General features: G+C 31.8%; 3 protein-coding genes across 3 annotated transcripts; 1 reads left to right on the top strand and 2 right to left on the bottom strand. All coding sequences in view use genetic code 12, as the record gives it.

Moving 5' to 3' along the window:
• Positions 1-97: 97 nt before the first annotated feature.
• On the bottom strand, positions 98-2,183 carry RJT21DRAFT_48388 (glycoside hydrolase family 5 protein). The gene has a single exon (XM_064884762.1). The coding sequence runs from the start codon at positions 1,925-1,927 to the stop codon at positions 482-484; it is 1,446 nt and encodes a 481-aa protein (XP_064736530.1). The 5' UTR covers positions 1,928-2,183; the 3' UTR covers positions 98-481.
• A 575-nt stretch (positions 2,184-2,758) lies between these two features.
• Positions 2,759-4,904, top strand: RJT21DRAFT_48381 (general substrate transporter). Its single transcript, XM_064884761.1, has one exon. It carries the CDS (start codon positions 3,115-3,117, stop codon positions 4,753-4,755), a length of 1,641 nt encoding a protein of 546 aa, XP_064736529.1. The 5' UTR covers positions 2,759-3,114; the 3' UTR covers positions 4,756-4,904.
• A 3,373-nt stretch (positions 4,905-8,277) lies between these two features.
• Positions 8,278-13,844, bottom strand: RJT21DRAFT_141216 (DEAD/DEAH box helicase; the record flags this gene model as incomplete). The annotated part of the gene is made up of 2 exons (XM_064883389.1): positions 8,278-8,385; positions 8,956-13,844. 2 exons carry the CDS (start codon positions 13,842-13,844, stop codon positions 8,340-8,342), a joined length of 4,935 nt encoding a protein of 1,644 aa, XP_064736528.1. The 3' UTR covers positions 8,278-8,339.
• Between the last annotated feature and the right edge of the window lie 7,113 nt (positions 13,845-20,957).

Genomic DNA, 20,957 nt, shown 5'->3' with positions numbered 1-20,957 from the left:
AACCACAAAAATCTAAAAAGTGGAGAGAGATATTTTCCGTCATTTTCAAACCTCATCTAAGCCTCTCGGGATAGATAATAGTTACTTATAATTACTTATTTTTTAGCCTTCTAAGACAATGGTAGTTTCCCCATTTAAATGCTTTTATTGTTTAAGGCACTTATATACGGATTTATTAGAGTTATGTAAATATATCTGCTACCTATAATACCTACACCATTGAAATTGAAGCAATCGAGATACAAAATAATGAATTACGATACGAGAAAGACACATTTCATCATGTTACACTATTTTTAAAGTAATATATGTGAAATTTCGATTAGTCAAATAAAATCTTGCAATTTAATCGTTTCCTTATATAAGCACTTGTCGGGGAGAATTGGTAGATACTGATTTATATTAGCGATTCTGAGATAACGAGTTCATGTTCATATCTATAAAATTTCTTAATTTAGAATCTATACATTGGAAGAATTAATTAATAAGTTTTTAAAATTGAGTTCAATTCCTCTCGCTGCTCAATATTCTCAAACTTGAAAGAAGAGGCCAACTCATCCAATTCTTCAAAGCTCAATCCTACGAATAAATCTGCATATTCGTGTTGAGCATATTGAGAGAAAAGCATATCTTTAGTAACCCTGAAAACATAATCCTTAATAGTCCATGTATGAGGATATAATACTTTATGATATTTTTCTGGAACATTCAGCTGAATGTGAGAAACCAACTTTTGATACAACCGGTTGTACTCAGGGTCAATGTCATTTCCCCATTTATCTAAACCTAACCTCTTCTTCTTAATAAGAAAGTCACCAAAAACTTGAAACCACTTGGATTTTGGGGAAACGTAAGTTAAACCTTGATAACCAATATCTTTATATAACCAGATAGACCATGATATTGGATCTTCATCACCAGATGGATCACCAACTTTATAGACTTCCAATTGATCTTTTAAAACTTGATAACGAGATTTATTCACTATTTCTGGGTTTTTATCACCTCTGACACGAGAAGCATAAACAGGCCCAAATTCACCATTCCATACTGGAACATTATATTTCTTATGATATTCAATTTTCCTATTATATTGCCTCTTTAATTTTAAAGTTTCCTCTTGTGTGCTCAGATATAAACTCGTTTCAATATTCGGGAATCCATATGTAGAATAGTCATGAATTGAATAGACAGCATTTGAAATGAATTCAGAGGGTGGTGGGAATTTCGTGAAATCCATCGAATACGTATTTCCATCAATGAAGAAGATATGGTTCGAATCAACCATTCTGACGGCTTTATCCAATCTAATATAAAAGTTAACTAGCTTGGAATGATCGGAAACTGCGGGTTCATTTAATGGATTGTATCCAGCAACCCATATATTATCCTTATAATGCTTAGCAAGTTCAATCCATAAATTGATAATTACGTCCTGAAATATTTTAAAATCCCAAAAGATCGATTTATGGATTCCAGAATCAGCATGCCATCCTTGATTCTGTCCACCTGGGGTTGAATGCAAATCTAATATCGTATAGACACCATATTTTGAACAAATATCGATTATTCTATCTAATCTTTCAAAACCTTTCGGCAATATCTTGAACATATCTCCATCATCGTCAATGAAATGTCTGTAATTGAATGGTATCCTTAAACAGTTGAACCCCAACTCATTTTTGTAGAACTCTGCATCCTTTTCTGTCCAAAAATATTCGTAGAATTTATCAAAGAAGTACTGGTACTTTTCTTCTCCTATTTTTTCTTTAATGACATTCTTATGTTCAGTTTCATGACCTGGGAAACCAGTTATGAAATTTTCCATGTTTAAATGGCCACCAATTGCAGTTCCTTTTAGAACAACACTGTTGCTATTAGCATCAAGAATTTTAGTACCTTGTACTTTCAAAAATCCAGTCGACATGCTATATTCTCTTCTGGAAATACCCTTAAACAATTCCTTGTGATAAGCTGGTTTATACCACCGAGTGATTCATGAACTTTTTTACGACAGATTAAAGTTTGTGAGATTGGGTGATAGATCTGACTTAAATTATTATGAATGTGTTAAATTATTTTCTAATTATCGCTAAAATTCTCCGCAAGTGCGGTGCATTGTACTGTTTTAGGAAATGCAAAGCAGAAATCCGGGGGAAAATCTAAACAGCGGAAACTTTTACCTGTCACATTGTTTTCTCTCAGTAAACGCGGGAAAAATACCGAGTATAGAAAAAAAAATTTTTAGTCTGATTTGTGGACAGAGAATGACACATTGCGCTGCTTTTGTTCCGTTTCATACCCCTCCGGAGAGGTTGCATTATAACCCGCATCACTTTACGAATGTGACCTTATGTTGTTATTTATGTTACATAGAAGTCACATTTGAACTATACAAGTAGAGACTAATACGAAACTTCTAATACTTAACCCAATTTAACAAATACCATTCAACGGTTGATGTCCCTAAGCTTTATTAAACAAAGTAAAAGTTACACGGGATTCGTAGACCATGGATAAATACTTCAACAATATTCGTACAATCAAGATAAGTAAAATTATTTTTCCTTGGAAGATATTTTTTATTCATGGTGGGGATTAATTCTTCAAAAGTGTCTCAAATGGCTACAACCCTAGCATAACTCGTGATTTTGTTACCACTGCTGACAATGATCTGGTAATTTGTTTTGTATTTACCCTTCTTGACAGGGTAGTTCTTCCGAGGGAAGGCACATAGCGTCAAAAAAATTATTTAAAGTTGAAAATGCTGCAATATTGTGGGGTAGAAGGAAACTTAGCCAAAATAAGACTATATGCATTTAGTAAATTACAAAAATAAGTAATGATCATTGAAATAATAATTAGGGCTTTAAAATTTGGTTGGGTTAAAGATCAAGGCTGCAAATTGATTTGATTGTCTGATGTCTCCCAACCCCAGTAATTCTTTTGTATAAATAAACCAAAATTTCTCCTAATTCAGTTTAGAAGTTGCCAATTAATTTTAGTTTCATTACATTACTACCATAGTCCAATAATTAATTTGATATTGGAGATTGATATATAAGCAATATCAATAAATCTAGTGATAAACCATCTTTAATTTTAACATTTTCCATGGTAGACGTGAAGCAGGTTATTAACAAAGAGCAAACTGATTCGGGATCAATCTCAGATCAGATTGAGTTACAACAAAATTACTTAAATAATGATGATATTCAGAATTACATATACCTTGACAAACCGTGGTGGAAATATTCACACTTCCGTTGGTTACATTTTTACATTTTCTTAATCACATTGACATCTACCAACAATGGATATGATAGTTCAATGTTAAATGGTTTTCAAGCTTTAGAAACATGGAATAAACATATGGGATATCCAGAAGGTTCTATTTTAGGGGCACTTTCCAATGGAACAACTTTTGGAGTCATTTGCAGTTTTCCTTTCGCTTCGTTTGTTTCTGATAAATTTGGTAGAAAAAATTGTATAATTTGTGGATCTAGTATTACAATTATTGGGGCTATTTTACAGGGTGCGTCTTATAATTATGCGTTCTTTTTAATATCCAGAATAATTCTTGGCTTTGGATTTGGAATTTCTGTTGTTTCCGCTCCAAATTTAATTGCTGAATTGTCTTATCCCAGCTACAGAGCGACTTGCACATCATGTTATAATGCATTATGGTATTTCGGAGCTATCATAGCTGCTTGGGTTACTTATGGTACCAGAAATATTGTAGGAGCTTACTCTTGGAAGGTTCCTTCCTACTTACAAGGCTTTTTACCATTAGTCCAAGTTGTATTTTTTTTTATGGTTCCAGAATCTCCTAGATATTTAATATCAAAAGGCAAAATTGAAAAAGCAAGACATGTTTTACACGTCTACCACACTGGTGCAGATGAAGATGAGAGAGCCTATAGATTTGTGGAATTTGAAATAAAGGAAATTGAAGCAGCTTTAGAATTAGAAAAGATTTATTCAAGTTCAAGATACGTTGATTTTGTTTCTATTCCTTCCTTTAGAAAAAGATTGTTTTTAACTTTCTTTACTGCCTTTATTATGCAACTTTCTGGTAATGGGTTAGTCTCTTATTACTTGAATAAAGTTTTAGACTCCATTGGTATCACAGGTACAAAACAACAATTGCAGCTTAATGGATGTTTGATGATCTATAATTTGGTTATCGCAATATTCTCAGCCTCCATAATATATAAATTTAAGAGAAGAACAGTGTTCTTAGTTTGTATTACTGGTATGTTGATTACTTATATTATCTGGACTGCCCTTTCTGCTATAAATCAGAAGAGAAATTTTGAACAGAAGTCTTTGGCAAATGGTGTTCTCGCTATGATTTTTCTTTACTACTTAGCTTACGATTTTGGAGCCAATGGATTACCATATCTATATGTTACGGAAATTTTACCATATTCACACAGAGCAAAAGGTATGAATTTGTTTCAAGTTTTCCAAAACATAATTTTACTTTATAATGGTTTTGTTAATCCCGTCGCTATGCAAGCTATTGAATGGAAGTATTATATTGTCTATTGTTGCATTCTTGCATTTGAATTAGTTATGGTCTATTTATTCTACGTTGAAACTTTTGGTTGTACTTTAGAAGAGGTAGCTAGAGTTTTTGGAGATGATGGTACTGTCACCTTAAAAAAATTTTCTACTCCTGATGAGAAATTGGCAAGTGAACATGCAGAAAATGCTACAAATGTTTCTTCAACACATCTTGTTGGAGTTTAACCGCTTTTTTTTTCCGTAGCAATATGGTGATTTTTTGATTATGTGGTTCTTTATTTTGAGATTGCTGTGTAGTTTAATATACAGAATAAATTGACAACCATAAGTTCTGTAATCTGTAAAATTGATTAATGTCTAAACTCATTCGTAGGAAACAAGATTTTCAATTTTTTGATTGTGATTTCTTAGAAGAATAGTAAACTACAACTAGACTTTAAATTTCAGGATGGGATATGAGAAAACAGATATTACATTCTAAAAAGCATTAAATCAAGAGTTTTTTTCTTTTCATTTTACCAAATACTGTAGATCGTACTTATTACCAAAGCTATAATCAAAAATGGTCTAATATTTACGAAATAATATATTCCAAATAATCGCCCTAATGTTTCATCGTATAAGCCAATGGACTATTATGATTAGTTTTTTCGTCAATTATTTCCACAATTATGACTGCTGTTAACCTTATTTCATCCGTAAATAATTTGTTTAAATTAGTGAAACTTTTTACTGTAGCTAAATTTGAATATTGCATAGACCAGAACCCTAAATTTGAATAAATATTTGGGTTAGGTACGGGTAAGTAATAGAAATTCATTCTACAATGTTTTTATGACTTATTTTCCAATATCAAATGCTAAAATTGTTAATTTATACTGCTTAATACTAATTATATCTTATATTGTAAAATTATATTCAGAATTTCAAAGGTGAATGTGTTTAAAAGCAACTACGACCTCTAAACTGAAATATATTGATCCTGTAACTGTGTTGCTTGTGATCTTAACTATCTGAGTCACAGGCAAAATCCACTCCTTTATAGCGGGCCACAACTTTTGCAAATTGGAAAGAAAACTTCATGCCTGCCTTGAACCTACTCATTAACGCCACTTGCGGACTTGTGGAAAATACTGTAAATATGACATGGTTTATAAGCGATAAGCCAAGAAAAATGATAGACGACGTCCCAATTTTTGGTCTGCACATGCTATTAGAGAGAAAAAATACCTCACAAAACTTGTTCTGTACATCTATCCCCCTTCTTAAATGCAAAAGATTTATGCAGCCCCTTTTGAAAATATTGCTCCACTCTAGCTTCAACTAATTATAGTCAGACTAATCTAACATAGCAATCTAAAAGCTGCTATAATATACATCAAAGCTTCAGTCTCTTAGAGTAACTTCTATGCTAATGATAGGGAAACTTTTATATTTAACAGTTAAGTGATAGATTGATTGAATCAACAAGTAATGAGAAAGTGTAAATAGAAACTTATATACCTGCAGGTGACAAATATCGATACAGTAAAATGCTTTCTTATTTTTATTCAGCATAAATTCAACCTGTAGTTTCCAATAGTAAGTATTCATCAGTATCGTACCTCACTGCTAATGACTATTTCTCTTGGTGAGATTATCGATTTAAGCCTTCTTGAAATCCTCAGGTTAGGGTTTACTGTTAAATTTTATTATTCTGTAGATCTCTCTATCAAAGTATAAAAGTGTATAAAAGTGCCATAAAGGACCAAAATACCAGCTTGATAACAAGCATTCTCTGTGAATAAACATAGATTCCACGAAAACTGAAGTAACTGAAGCCAGTACATCAACATTCAAAAGTACATCAATCAATGATAGTATCAAGATCATATATCCTAAGCTATCACATCTGAAAAGATTCGTAAACAGGATTTCTTTCTAGCGAGTACAATCAAAGTTTAAATTTTCTTATGAACAGAAGATATCACATGTAGAATGAAACATTAAAGCTAAAATCATTGTTCCAAATGTACATGAATAATATTGCCAAGCTTTCGAAAAACCATCAATAATCTTCTTATAAACCGAACATATAAACCGATTTGTGTACACTTGTAGGATGATAACTGGTAAAAGTAATAATTTTTGTTAAAAGATAAAGATATATTTTAAATGAACTGTTCTAGGCGCCAAATTGCTTAATTGGGTATTATACAATTTAGATAGTGGGGATCATTTAATTTTTCAGCTAGTATAGATATTAGCCTGTGTGCAGGAGAGCAGATTTACTATGTAAAAAATCAATTTTCACCTCGCAGGACAGAACTTGGGTGCATTTTGATTTTCCCATAGTTAAGGGTGCAAGTTGAGTCGTTTATATGCCGTACTAAAAAAATAGTCTAGTATAATTTAGATTGACCAGAAATTTTTATGAAGTGAGCTATGTAAATGTTTATTAACAACATAAGTAAACTACACTATTATTGATATGCAACATTTTAATGGTTTTTAAAGTACATATGTTATTTTGGTTATAGTTTCACCACGATCCATTTGAGTATGACTTTCAATTGTTACGGATTCACTAATTAGACATCATTGTATTTCTCATTATGATTAATATATTAATTACTATAATGTTATACAGCCATTGCAATTCAATGACTTTTAAGCTGGTTTTGATAAGATTCGTTTAGTATGGACTTGGGTCACTAGGTACACTTGTTTCAGAAGGTGATTTATTACTATTTGTGGAGCAGTAGTTTAATGGTCAAGAGTTATAAAGTAATTAGTGTAATATTATCCAGATAAGGCAATTCAATGACTTTTAAGCTGGTTTTGGTAAGGTTCGGTAGCTATTGCTTTTGGTCACTAGGTGCACTTGTTTAAGGTGATTTATTACTATTTGTGGATCAGTAATATAATAATCAAGAGTTTTAAAGTAATTACTATAATATTGTCCAGTCAAGGCAATTCAATGACTTTTAAGCTGGTTTTGGTAAGGTTAGGTAGCTATTGAGTTTGGTCACTCGGTGCACTTGTTTAGCACTCTAAGTTTTAATGGTATAGTTTGCTGGTGTTGATTGTTGGTAAATTTGGTATTTTTGTATATTAAGGGTTGTATTTAATATAGAAAGATCATCTTTTTCTTTGGAAGTTATTTCAAAAGATGTAGAATGTAATTATATAAGTTATATATGTATAATTATTTTAATAAATGATTTGGTTCACATTTTATGCTCTTCTCTAGTTTGTAATAAATTTATGATTAATGTAGATTTGAATTTTTGGTCGTGCGTAGAAATTGTTAGCTGTAATTTTTTAGTGAGCAGAAAATTAAATTTATATTTTAAAGTATAGTAATTAGAGTTAGATAAGTGGCACTATGTACAATTGCTAAAGTAGTAACATTGGAACGTAATGTAGTTTAGATATTAGTTTGGAACATAATGTAATTTAGACATTAGTTTGGAACTTAATGCGCTTTAGAAGTAAGTTTGGAACATAATGTAGTTTAGATATTAGTTTGGAACATAATGTAATTTAGACATTAGTTTGGAACTTAATGCGCTTTAGAAGTTAGTTTGGAACATAATGTAGTTTAGATGTTAATTTGAAATTATTTAGATAGAACTAATACAATTTAGAATTAAGTAGTAGAATTTACTAGAAATTTAACAATAGCAAGTCAAGCTAAGTTAGCACTGAAGATAGAATTGGTTTAAATAGTAGTAATTAATGAGTGTTGTTAAATGTAGTAGTAACATAAGTAATCTTGTTCTAACTATCGGAAAGCTAATAGAATTTAATAAATATAGATATTGTTGTCACATAATAGTTGTATTTAAGGTGACTTTAATTAAAGTAAAGGAACTGTAGGATGGAAGGTAGAACAAATTAATTAGAAATATCATCATATGGAAATAGTAATTAAGTAATTAAAGAGTAATATAGAATGTCTATTAGATATTATAAGTATAGTTTTAGAGGTTATACTGAAGGTAACTTAATGATACTTTAAATATAAGTGTTATTCAAGGATATTGGAGGTACCCAATTGGAATTAGAAATAACTTCAATAGTATTAGCTGACGTATCAGTGGTATATGATATAGTTAAAAATGTAGAAGTAAGTAGCGCTTATTTTACAAGTCTAACTAAAAGTAGTGTTTATTAGTGATATGAATTAGAACAAGAGTCTAATGGATAGTAATCTTTAATTGGGAAAGTAATAAAATATACTATTGGAAGTAGCAGTAAGCTAGCAATAACTTTTATTGAGTATAGTAGAAAATATATTTAACTTGTATAAGTAATGATTAAGAGAAAGTAATGATTCTAAATGGAAGAAGTGAAGTCAAGTTAGTTAGAAATATATTGTAATGTTAAAATTTATACTAGAAAGAATTTTACATACATATATAACTATAATTTTATACTTACTTTAATACCATTTTAGTCTTCTTATCCAAATGGTAATGCATTATGCTGGTTTCCTCTTCTTTCACTTGTTGGATCATTATATATATGAAGTACATATACCCATATGTCCCTCGATATTCACTTAATATAACTTTAAGAAAATCATCGTAGCTGTGAAGTATCCATATTATTTCTTGATTCCTAAACATCTTAGATAAGGTAATAAAACACAAGTCTATATTGTAATAGCCAGTCAAAAGAATGAAACTTAGTAACTGTTCCATCATGCATTCACCTTGATGCATCAAGTGGCATCTTTTGCATGCTCCTTTAGTTTGTTTCTGTCTTAATCTATCTTCTAATTGTTTCATTTTTTCCTCTTTGACATTGTTGTCCATCAGCCATCCTACCTTACTACTTACTCCCCTCCAACCATTAATCACTTTAAGTGTTGTCAGGAAGTTTCTCCTTTTAGTTGTATCAGCCCCAAGCCTATTATTTGGCTTGGGGGTATACAATAGATTATACAAATCTTGACTTAATTCTTGAAAAGGGATATTATGATGAGTTAAGTTCAACTGTTTGTTGAATCTTAGTAATACACAGCTCTTCATTTTGGCTCTAAACAGCTCCTGATGTACATAATTAACTACTATATTTCTTAGTTCTATAGCCCTTTCTATATTATCCTGATTAATATAATTAAGTAACTTTTTGGAGGAACTCAAGACATATGGAATAAGGAGTCCCATAGTAAATCTGTAGTTGGGACATTCTATATTGTGGGTTTCGTGATTGAGTCCACATCCATAGCAGATCACCTGATTCCCAAGACCACGGTAATAGTAGTGTTGGAAATTATAAATTAAGGCATTATCAATTCTTAATTCATCCTCAAACTTAGCTTTTTTAAAACGTTGTGGATCCATCATTACATAGATATTATCATTATATTTCTGGAGTACTGAAATGACCGATTCATCTGTTTGAAGATATAATGATTCATCTGCTGATTGGTTATTTAATATCCGCTGTTGTTTGGAGGCAGATTGGTATGACTGTGTTTCTCCTCTTCTTTTCAATATTGGTCTTGTTGAATCAAAGGTTGACAAAGGTGACTGATATGTGTTGGTTGTATTGGACAGACTACCTGCAACTTCATTTATTGATGATTGAGCTAAAGGTATGTTAAATAAAATTCTATTGCTAGCTGGTTTATTTAGTGATCTATTAATCATACTAGGTGGAACTTGATTGACGACAGGCAAATTATCAAACCAGTCAGTAGTGTCTGTCTCATCCATTGTATTATCAGCTTGTGTTTCTACTTCAATTGGTCTATCTGTTTCTACTTCCATTGGTCTATCAACTTGTGTTTCTCCTTCAATTGGTCTATCTGTTTCTACTTCAATTGGTACTATCGGTTGTGTTGGACCATTGCTTCTGCAGACACTGCACAACAGTACTTTGAGTTCTGTGCACAGTTTGATTTCCAATTCTTGGGACCAATTTTGAACCTCCGACAAACATGTAGGTGACATGAGTTTCTTTTGAAATTCATCTTTACTTCTATTGGCTACAAGAATCAAATCAACTGTCGATGCCTGCCCATCTCTACCAGTCCTACCACTGGCTTGTATGAGAGTTTCGGCGTCATAGCATTGGTCTCCAATAATTAAATATCTAAGTGATGTTATGTCTAATCCGGTAGTAAACCCAGTAGTAGCAATTACAACTCTTAATTCACTATTGTATACCTTTTCTATAACACTCTCTTTATCAGCGAAATTTAACTTGGAATGGAACATTTCACAATTAATACCAGCCTCTTTGAATTCTTTATGATACTCTTGTACCTTTCTTATAGTGGGTAAGATAACAATACTAAAAGGAACTTGTAATACTTTTGATTTAATTATTTCAGCAACTTCTTCTTCTCTTTTGACAATGGTTTTATTAAGTATTATATTTGGACGAACAATGGAAGGACTTTCTAATCTAATTAGCCTTTTGGGATTTATCAAACTGTTCAATTCCCTTTCATATGATTTAGGGTATGTCGCTGACACAAAGAGCATTTGAAATCGTTTGCATTTAGCAATTTCTTCATTTTTGCTCTCTCTATATTGATGATACATAAAGTGGGCCTCTTCAAATATAATTCGACGTACTGACATATGGTTGGAAGCTTCAATGGTTTCTATCAATTCATTACTAAATAGTTCTAATTGTACTATTAGCATATCATATGCTGTGGTGTAATTAATAGTACCCTCATAAATTAATGGTACAACTCCGTAACGTTTTAGATGTTCTAATATATCTAATCTCAAGGAAATAAAGGGTACTACAACTACTGAGACTTGCCTTTTGCTACTTGGAAACACATAGTTTTCCAAATAGCTGGCAACCCCATATGTTGCTGTCTTTCCCTCAGAAGTTCTTAAACATATAGCTATAGAGTTATTTCTAAGAACCTCCAAGGTAGTAACCACTTGTATTTCTCTAGCTGGAAAATTCAAAACCTTAAGATAAGCGTCTTTTACATCCGCAATGCTAACATCTTGCCATATTATGTTTGAACTATTAACTTCGGGGGTTACATGATTAGTCAACATCTCATACCATCTATTGCAAACTTTCCTTTGGAGTAAATTGTTACTGACATTACTTCTGCTTTCATGATTATAACCGTAATTGACCAAGGCCGTTGTATTGGAATGGTTGCTCATTCTATTGATTTCACTGATTATTTGTTCAACTTTATTAAAGTCAACAACTAAAGAGTGAACCAATGAATGTAACCCTTGACGCATTTCTCTTTGATTTAACCCAACACCATATGCCTTTGTGATGTTTCGAATGGCACTCAATCCAAGGTCCGGCTTAGCTCGACCATTAAGTGATATGAACAACTTGGTAAAATACTCTCTTTTAATATATTCAACATTATTAGCGGCCCTGATTATTGGATCTTCTACATCTAGATCCTCTTCTTCATTCTCTATTTCTTCGATTTCCTGAACTAAGTCTTGGTCTATATCTGAATTAACATGTCTATTAGTACGTTCTTTTGTATAACTAGTACCCTCAATAAACTTGAGTCTAAGCTCCAACAATATATGCCTTGTCAAATGTAAGTATAATATGAGATATTGTCCGGTTTCCACATTCAAGTATTTAGTAATAGCAACTATAGTATTGTGACGGTCTAAATTTTTGGAGTAGGTAGTTCTGAATACTACATTTTCTTCATCAAGAATTACATTACTAGGTGAGTTGGAGTGGTCCTCGATTCTCATAGTGAGAATCTCTGGAGACCTATAGGGTGCTCCGCACCCAATAATAATAAGTAGGTAAAGTAATTCTTGAATCTTGAGTATTCTCTTGAACAAAGCAACAGCAGAATGAACATTTTTGACTTTATTTTTTTTGAGTAATAGTTGAAATTCAGAATTGCTATAGCGTTTAAATGTTTTTCGGAGACTGAGTTTCTTATTATACTCCTTAACTATATCTGAATATTTAACACCATTGAAGAGATCAGGACCAAATATATCAACCAACTCATCTTTAATTGTAGTAATGCAACCTTTTCTCATATCATTCAATAGTTGCAATGAGACAATCTTACCGTTAATTCTAAAAGCATCTGTTCTGGAACCTACTTGTTGACAATTCATCGGAGTCTGAGGACTAGCTAAATCATGTTGATTGAACAACCATTTAAGACTGAAATAACCTGCACTATGTTCAATGTTGGGAGACTTTAATTCCTGTTTGAATGCTTTAAATTCTTCTTTAGTAATTTCATGTATAATGATTAATTTGGAGAAGAATAATACGCTGCAGAACATAGTCCTTCTCACTGAGTTCGAGACAAGACTATTATTCTGCAGCATACAACTAAGAACAAAAAGGTCTAGAACTGTTCTCTCAACATTAACTTTTAAAAGATAATCTTTTAAGAACATAGTGCAGAACTTGTCGAAGTCCTCTTTCGAAGTTACCTTAATATCTAAATGGAATAAACTTACTTGAAGGAAGGTCACAGTGGCTTTAACATAATCATTAACCGCCCCTCTACTATAGTGTGACTTTAAGAACACTTTGGTAGTATTCAAGTTTTTCTGAAACTCATTAAGCTTGTCCAAGTGATCCTTTGTAAAAAAGCTTCTTACTAAACTGGTAAGCTTTTTCTTACCGGCTTCATCTTCTGGAACTTCCTTGTAAAGTCTCATTGCCCTTTCAACACAAAGTAATGATAAGAATTTATCCTTATTCAAGTCCAGTAAAATATTTTCCTGAGTTAAATTCTCATAGATATCAATTGTAGTTGCTTCAATTAAAATTGATGATAAACGGCTACTGATTCTAACAGGATAACCCAGCTGCTGCAGCAGGACTAGCATTTCATGATTGGCTTCAGGATGATATTTCTTGACATGCCGATTGAAATACTTTAACCCAATAAACGAAGAGTCACAAAAGTTACAATTGTACATGTCAATTGGTTGGACACCCGGAATAGAGACATTGGTAGACAATCTGTTGGTAGTAATGTCTCTCTGCAATTTAGATTCATCTAAAAAGAAGGGTTCCAAACTCTCATACTTCGCTGCCACATTACCCTCCCATCCAGGAATATCAGTGATAAGTCTTCTGAACTGCTGCATGTTCGGAATACTTCTGAATTCATTGGCTTTCGGAATAAAGACAAAAGGAATTCCTGGAGTACAGATGTATCCGTTAGAGTTCAAGGTTTCAAGAGTTTGATTAGTGGCTTGGTCATAAAGTGACTCAACTACTTCATCTTCACTTTCGCTAGAGTGTTCGTCGCTGAAGACTTCTCCATAATATGGAATGCCGTGGTTAAGAAAATCGCGTTCAGTACTATCTGTGGTAGACATTGTTGGTTTAAGAACTTTGGTTATGATAAACGTATCTGATCTTAGTTAGTGTTATATCTATCTGGTTTGATGTTAAATTTTTATTTTTCTTTGAAAAAGCTTTGAAATATTTTCATTCTAACTTTTTCCTTATTTAGGTAAATGGTACACACTACGCATTGATTTAAGTTCGTGCATAAAAATTAACTTATTATATTTATTTAGACTTAACAGGTTACTAATTAGATGATACAGTGCAGACGGTTATTAAAATATATTAAATCAAAGTATTGCAAAAAATATTATTGACAATTAATAATACTCGCTATGACTATTAATAGAGGGATCAGGTTTTCTTATCTGAATTATTTTACGAACTGTTATCTCTTAATAATAAATTAAATAATTATAAATTAAATATTAGTATTTGTGAATATTCTAAATTGATGTAGTAATAGTAAATTAAATAGAAGTAAGATCAGGACAGCTCAAATGGTTACTTTCAAAAATAGTTAACCAAGTAGTTCGCTAGGTGGACAAAATTAGGGGGCTGGACAGAAAAAAGTTAATACTGGAGAAGGCAAAAGCTGCAAAAAAATACTGTCCGATTTTACTAGTTGAAAGAAAATACTCAATAAATTGAAGGCGAGGAAAAATTAGGGAGGGTTTGTCTAGGCGGGAAAAAATACTGATTGAAATTGACAAGGTATATTCTGGCTGATTGCAATAGAGTTTATACTTAACTGCTTGGAGCTCAGAATGAAGTATATGGTATAAGGTGATGTAGTTAAGATATTTCTACAGTTTGGTAGTACTCACATTAAGGTGGGTGAAGTTACAGGTATTTAGAAGTTTTCTAGTATGTGCGAAAGTATTGTTCTCATAGTTAAGGAATGCTTAAAACAGTCGTCAAGTATCACTTTTATTAATGGTATGAGGCTGATATTTTGGCAAGGTTATATTGACGTTAGAATACAAATAATGTTAGAAGAAGAGCTTATTAGCATTAAGTTTAGAGTGTTTGGATTTAGGTAATTTAACATAGTTAAGAGCACATTTAAAACAAGTATCACTTTTATTAATGGTATGAGGCTGATCTTTTGGTAAGGGTATATTGAGTTTAGAACACATGTACAGTTCAAAGAAGAGCTTATTAGCACTATATTTAGAGTGTTTGGATTGAAATTTTACATAGTTAAGAACACATTTAAAACAGGCGTCATTGGGTATTTTTTGTAAGTGTATTGAAAAAGTGAAGAGTGAGATTGATTTATAATGGCAGTGTTTAGTTATGGTTGGGATATGAGTTATTGAGGATTAGTAGTGGTGGAGTTGGTTCTAGCATAGTCTTAGTAGAATATGCTTGTAGCGTCTCAGTTATGTCGTAAAAAAAATAGCGAGTGTCGAAAAATTTAGGGAGCATTTAGCTAGCGAGAAAAAATAGGGAGGGTTTGGGTAGGCGCGAACTTTAAGAAAGCAAAAAATTAGGGAGGGTCGAATTAGCGCGCAAAAATTGTGATCGAAAAATTTACAAGTATTTGCCGATTTGGCAGTAATATATTTAGAGTTAACAGAAGTAAGTAATATTATTATAAGATTAAGTGTACTAGAGGCTTTGGGGTGATATAATGGTTGATTAGTATATCCGTGCGTTTATTGAGTTAGAGTAATGTGTCTAGAAGTAAACTCTTAAACTTATATAAAGTTAAAGGATATTAAAGATTGTATATAAATAAAAGCAATTTAAGTAAAGGTTATTGAAGAGTGTAAACAAAGTGTCTTAGGTCAGGTTGGTAATATATTTATCATTAGAAGTAAGTCAAATAATGGTTTTATAAATGGTAATAAGATATATTATAGTTAAGTTAAGTATAGGTAGTGAAAGTTTTATAAGTATATTTACGTGTATTTTAAAAGTGATATCAAGAAATTTTATAGTGATAGAAGACTCTAAGATAATGCTACATATATATGAGTAATAATGATGACGATAGTTGACACGTAGTAGTGTTTTGGACTAGGATAAGATAGTATATTAGAAATGGAAAGTATAAGATATAAGGTGTGTATAAGATGTGGTAAAGTTAAAGGTAATGTTAAAGTAGGTATATATTTAAAGTATACAGGGCATTTGGATGTAATTAGTAACAAGTTAAGTCATGTTAGTATAAGTAGTACTGAGATATGATGTAGATAAATAAAAATATATGTTGGTAGCGTTTATTTTACAAGTCGAAGTAAAATAATATTTCATCAATGATATGAAGTTGAAGAATAGTAGAATATAATGTAGTTGTCAAGAATTAATTGGAAGACTAGTAATAAGGTCTATTATTTGAACTTGAAGTAGGTTAGAAGTAGGTTTTACTACATATAGTAGAAATTATAAGTATTAGTACTAGACTTAGCAAACTAAAAATGGGGTAAAGTTAGTGATAATGTTATAGCAAGTATGAAATAAGTATAAGCACGGTATTTAGATAGCAGTAGAATTAATTAAAGTAATGTTAGTATAAGCAGTAATAAAATAGGCTACAGTTAAGAAAGTATATATGGTAGTAGCGCAAAATTATAAATTGAGGTGAAAGTGGAATTGCGTAGTGATATTAAAGTAAATTGAAGTGTAATGGTATCAGGGCTATTTGAATAAAGCAGAAGGTAATAAAAAGATAGATTATGTGGAGGTAAGAGTAAGTTTGTAGTAATTTATGTGAAGTATAGTAGATATTTTATTAGGTAATAAGGGTGATTGTAAGTTATTGTATGAGATTGGAAAAGAGGCTAGTAGTATTAAATTATTAATATAAAGGAATTCGGTAGATGTTTTATTATAATAAGTAAAGTTAGAGTTAGTATTACAGAGTTAGAAAATATGTAGAAATAGTTAAATATTTGAATAAAATGTGAAATAAAAAGTTGGTTTAGTAAGAAGTGTAAATGGTTGAAGGTGATAATAGATAATAATTGAAAGTATGTAAGTGTGGAGGTGATTATATATTAATAATAAGCAAGTTAAAATCATTTTAAGTGTGATTAATTTTTGAGAATTTGGTTAGATTATTGCGAAAAAGTGTTAGCATGAGAATAAATTTAAAAAAAAAATGATAAAGATGATATAGTATATAAAATTATGAATATGCAATTATAATGCTAATATTATGTTATAAGATGAATTAACGAGTGGATAATAAAAATATAAGGTATAAAGCAGTTCAAGTGGTGTAAGGTATGGTAGTATTGTAATATAGTATAGTTTGAAAATGGGAGCGCATGTTTAAAAATTTAAGCAAGGCTGATTTTGTGTTATAATATGAAGTAAAAAATGTAATAATAGTAAAGAATATGACAAGTAAAGTAGATTATATGTAGAACAAGAAATATAATAATAGTAAATATGTAATTATAAGTAAGAAAGTAAAGTTTGATTTAAGTAGCAGTATAATTGGTTGAAGTGTATCGCAAGGAATAGCATGGATATCGCAAGTGAATAATTAAAGTAATATGTAGTAATGAAATATGGATTGTGTGGGAGTAGGCTATAGTAGTTATATTAGGTTATTGTTAGAAAAGAGTTTAGAAGTGGAAGTGAATCGCACGGGAATCGCAAATTAATTAGTAAGAGAAAGTAATATGAAAGATAGATTGTGTGGAAGGAGTAATATTAAGTATTAAAAGTGGAAGTTAATCGCAAGGGATCGAATGGATATCGCAAGTGAATAATTAAAGAAAGTGATATGTAGTAAAGAAAGAAGGATTGTGTGGGAGTAGTAATGCTAGGAGTAGGTTATAGTAAATTGTAAGTAGTTATAGGTTAGTAAGTTAAAGTAAAGAATAAGAATAGTTAGAGATTAGAAGTTAGAAGCAGAAGTATAGAGATTAGTGTGAAGTATAGTAAGAATGAATAGTTGAAGTTTTAGTGAGATAAGTAGGAAGAAGAGATGTAATAGGAAGGAAAAGAAGTGAGAAAGTAAGTGTTAAAGTGTAAAAGGTATGTTAAAGTAGATGTAGAGTTAAGATAAGGAAGAGATGCAGTTAAAAAGAATAGAAAGGAGTGATGGAAAGGGTGGTGTGGTAGTAAAATGTGATAAAAGAGTTGGTTTATAAGATAAGAAGTTGAGATGTAAATGGTATAGAAGAGAAGGTGGTTAAAGTTAAGTAAGTAAAGAATTAAGTGGTTAAGAAGTAGTAAGAGTAAGAATAGTGAGTGTTAAAGTAAGGGAAAAGAAGAAAAGAATAAAAAAAGGGAATTTTGAAAGGAAGTATGTAGTATTAGAAAGAGAAGTATTAGTATTGATTTAAGGTAATGTTGTATAGGAATGTTAAAGTAGAAGTAAGTAGTAAAATAATATTAGTAAGAAAGAAGAGATTTAAGGTATAGTAATAGTAAGATTGTAAAGTGGGAGTAGTATTGGAAGAGGAGAAAGTAAGAAGAGAAAGGTAGTTTGTAAATAAGTTAAGTTATAAGTAGAAGTAGAAAGGTTGTAGTTATGGATTATTAGAAAAGTAAAAGGAGTAAAGAATAGAGAAGGTAGAAGAAAATGATAAGTGATAGTATATGTAGAAATAGAAAAGAGAATGGTAAGAAATGAAGATGATAAGAAGTAAGGGAGAAGTAAGGTAGTAGTGATAAGTAAAGTAAAGTAAGGAAAAGAGTAAGAGTAAAGTAAGTAAGGAAAGGAAGAGAAGGAAGTGTGGGAGTAGTTGTGTTAATGGTAAGTTGAAGTAAATGAGGAAGAAGGAGTAGAGTGTGTAAGAAAGGTTAGTGAAGTAAAGTAGGAAGGGTTAGTAAAGTAAGTAAATGGAGGTGTGGTAGTAAAAAAGAAAGTAGAAGTTAAGAAGTAAAAGGTAAAGAAGGTGGTGTGGTAGAAGTAAAGTAAGAAAGGTTATTGTAGTAAAGTAAGTAAAAGTAAAGGGAGGTGGGGTAGAGTTAGGTAGAAGTTAAGAGGTGAGTAGTAGGATAAGTAAAGTAGTTAAAGTAAAGATAGGAAAGTAGTAGTAAGGGAAAGGAAATGGGTGAAGTAGAGGAAGAAGTAAAGTAGAAGTTAAGAAGTAGAGTAGAAGTTAAGAAGTAGAGTAGAAGTTAAGAAGTAGAGGGAGAAGTAAATGGTAAAGAGAAGGTAGTGTGGTAGTAGTAAAGGGGTTAAGTAATGATAAGAAAGTAGTAAAAGAATGAAATGGTAGAAGAAAAGGTTAAGAAGTAGAGTAGAGTAAGTAAAGTAAAGTAGAGTAAGTAAAGTAAGGTAAGAAGTAAAGTAGAAGGTAAGAAGTAAGGAAGAAGGTAAGAAGTAAGGAAGAAGGTAAGAAGTAATGAAGAAGTTAAAAGGAAGTGTGGTAGTAGTAAAGTGATAAGTAGAGGGTTAGAAGTAATGGTATAGTAAGAGTAGGTAAAGAAGTAGAAGGAAGTAAAGTAGAAGTTAAGAAGGGAGTTTGGTAGTAGTGATAAGTAAAGTAGAAGTTAAGGAGGGAAATGTAAAAAGTAAAGATGAGGAAAGGTAGTAAAGGTAGTTAAGAGTATTAGTGAAAGAGTAAAGGTAGGAAGGAAGTGGATTAGTGAAAAGAGTAGTAGAAAGGTAGTAAGTAAAGAGTAGAGGGGAAGTGTGGTAGTAGTAAAGAAGTAAAGATGAAGAGAGTAAGTAGAAGGGAAATGATGAAAAGGGTAGTGGAAGTAGTAATGAAGGAGGAAGTAAATGGTAGAGAAGGAGGTGTGGGAGTAGTAAAGTAGAGAAAGTTAAAGTAAGTAAAAGTGTGAAGTAAAGGAAGAAGTTAAGAAGGGAGTGTGGTAGAGAGGAGAAGTAGTTGAAGTAAAAGTAGAAGTTAAGAAATGGAAATGTAAAAAAGAGAGATGAGTAAAGGTGTGTTAGTAAAGGTGTAGTAGTAAATGAGTAAGTGTATGGTAAAGTAAAAGGAAGTGTAGTAGAATGAAGTGTAGTAGTAGAAGTAAGAGAGTTAATGTAGAGTAAAGGAAGTGTGGTAGTGATAGGGGATGTAAGAGGAGGTAAGTAAAGGGAAAGAAGAAGGAGTAGTAGAGTGGAAAGGAAGAGGGAGTGTGGTAGTAGAGAAAGTTAATGTAGAAGTAGAAGTAGTAGAAGTAGAAGTAAAGAAAGAAGTAAAAGAAGAAGTAAAAGGAAGTGTGGGAGTAGTATTGGTTAAAGAAAGGTAATGTATTAGAGAAAAGGGTAGTTAAAGAGTAAAAGTAGTTAAAGTAAAAGTAGAAGTAAAGGAAGAAGTAAAAGGTAAGGAGAAGGTAGTGTGGTAGTAGTAGTGAAAAGGAAGTGTGGGAGTAGTAGTGGTTAAAGAAAGGTGGTGTAGTTAAAGAGTAGTTAAAGAGTTAAAAGGTAGAGTATTAGGGAGAAGAGTAGTAAAAGTAGGAGAAAGTATGAAAGTGAAGGTAGAAGGAGTAGAAGGGAAGTGTGGGAGTAGTTAGGTAGTGTGTGTGAAAAGGGAGAAAGTAGGAGATGTATGGTAGTAAAGGTAGTTGAAGAGTAGTAAATGTTAAGAAAGAAAAGGTAGAAAGGAAGAGTGGAAAGTAGTGTAGTAGTGAAAAGAGTAGTTAATGTAGAAAAGAAAGAGTAGAAGTTGGTAAAGAAAGAAAGGGTAGAAAGAGAAGTGAAAAGGGTAGTAAGAGTAAAGAAAGAAAAGGGAGAAGGGAAGTGTGGGAGTAGTAATGGGAAAAGAGTAGTAAGAGTAGTAAGAGTAGTAGTAGTAAGAGTAGTAGTAGTAAGAGTAGTAAGAGAAGTAAGAGTAGTAAGAGTAGTAAGAGAAGTAAGAGTAGTAAGAGTAGTAAGAGTAGTGTAAAGAAGTAGTTAATGGTAGTTTAGAGTAAGTTGAATGGAAGTGAAAAGAGTAGGTTTTTGGTAGAAATTGGGTAGAAAGTTTGGATTGTTGGATGTTGGATGTTGGATGTTGGATGTTGGATGTTGGATGTTGGATGTTGGATGTTGGATGTGTGTGGATGTGTGGATGTTGGATGTTGGATGTGTGGATGTTGGATGTTGGATGTTGGATGTTGGATGTGTGGATGTGTGGATGTTGGATGTGTGGATGTGTGGATGTGTGGATGTGTGGATGTTGGATGTTGGATGTGTGGATGTGTGGATGTGTGGATGTTGGATGTGTGGATGTGTGGATGTTGGA

Source organism: Scheffersomyces amazonensis (genome assembly GCF_036850825.1).
Source record: "Scheffersomyces amazonensis strain UFMG-HMD-26.3 chromosome Unknown RJT21scaffold_6, whole genome shotgun sequence".
NCBI lineage: Eukaryota > Fungi > Ascomycota > Pichiomycetes > Serinales > Debaryomycetaceae > Scheffersomyces > Scheffersomyces amazonensis.
The sequence above is the reverse complement of the archived record's forward strand: the minus strand, read 5'-3'. Positions and strand labels throughout refer to the sequence as shown.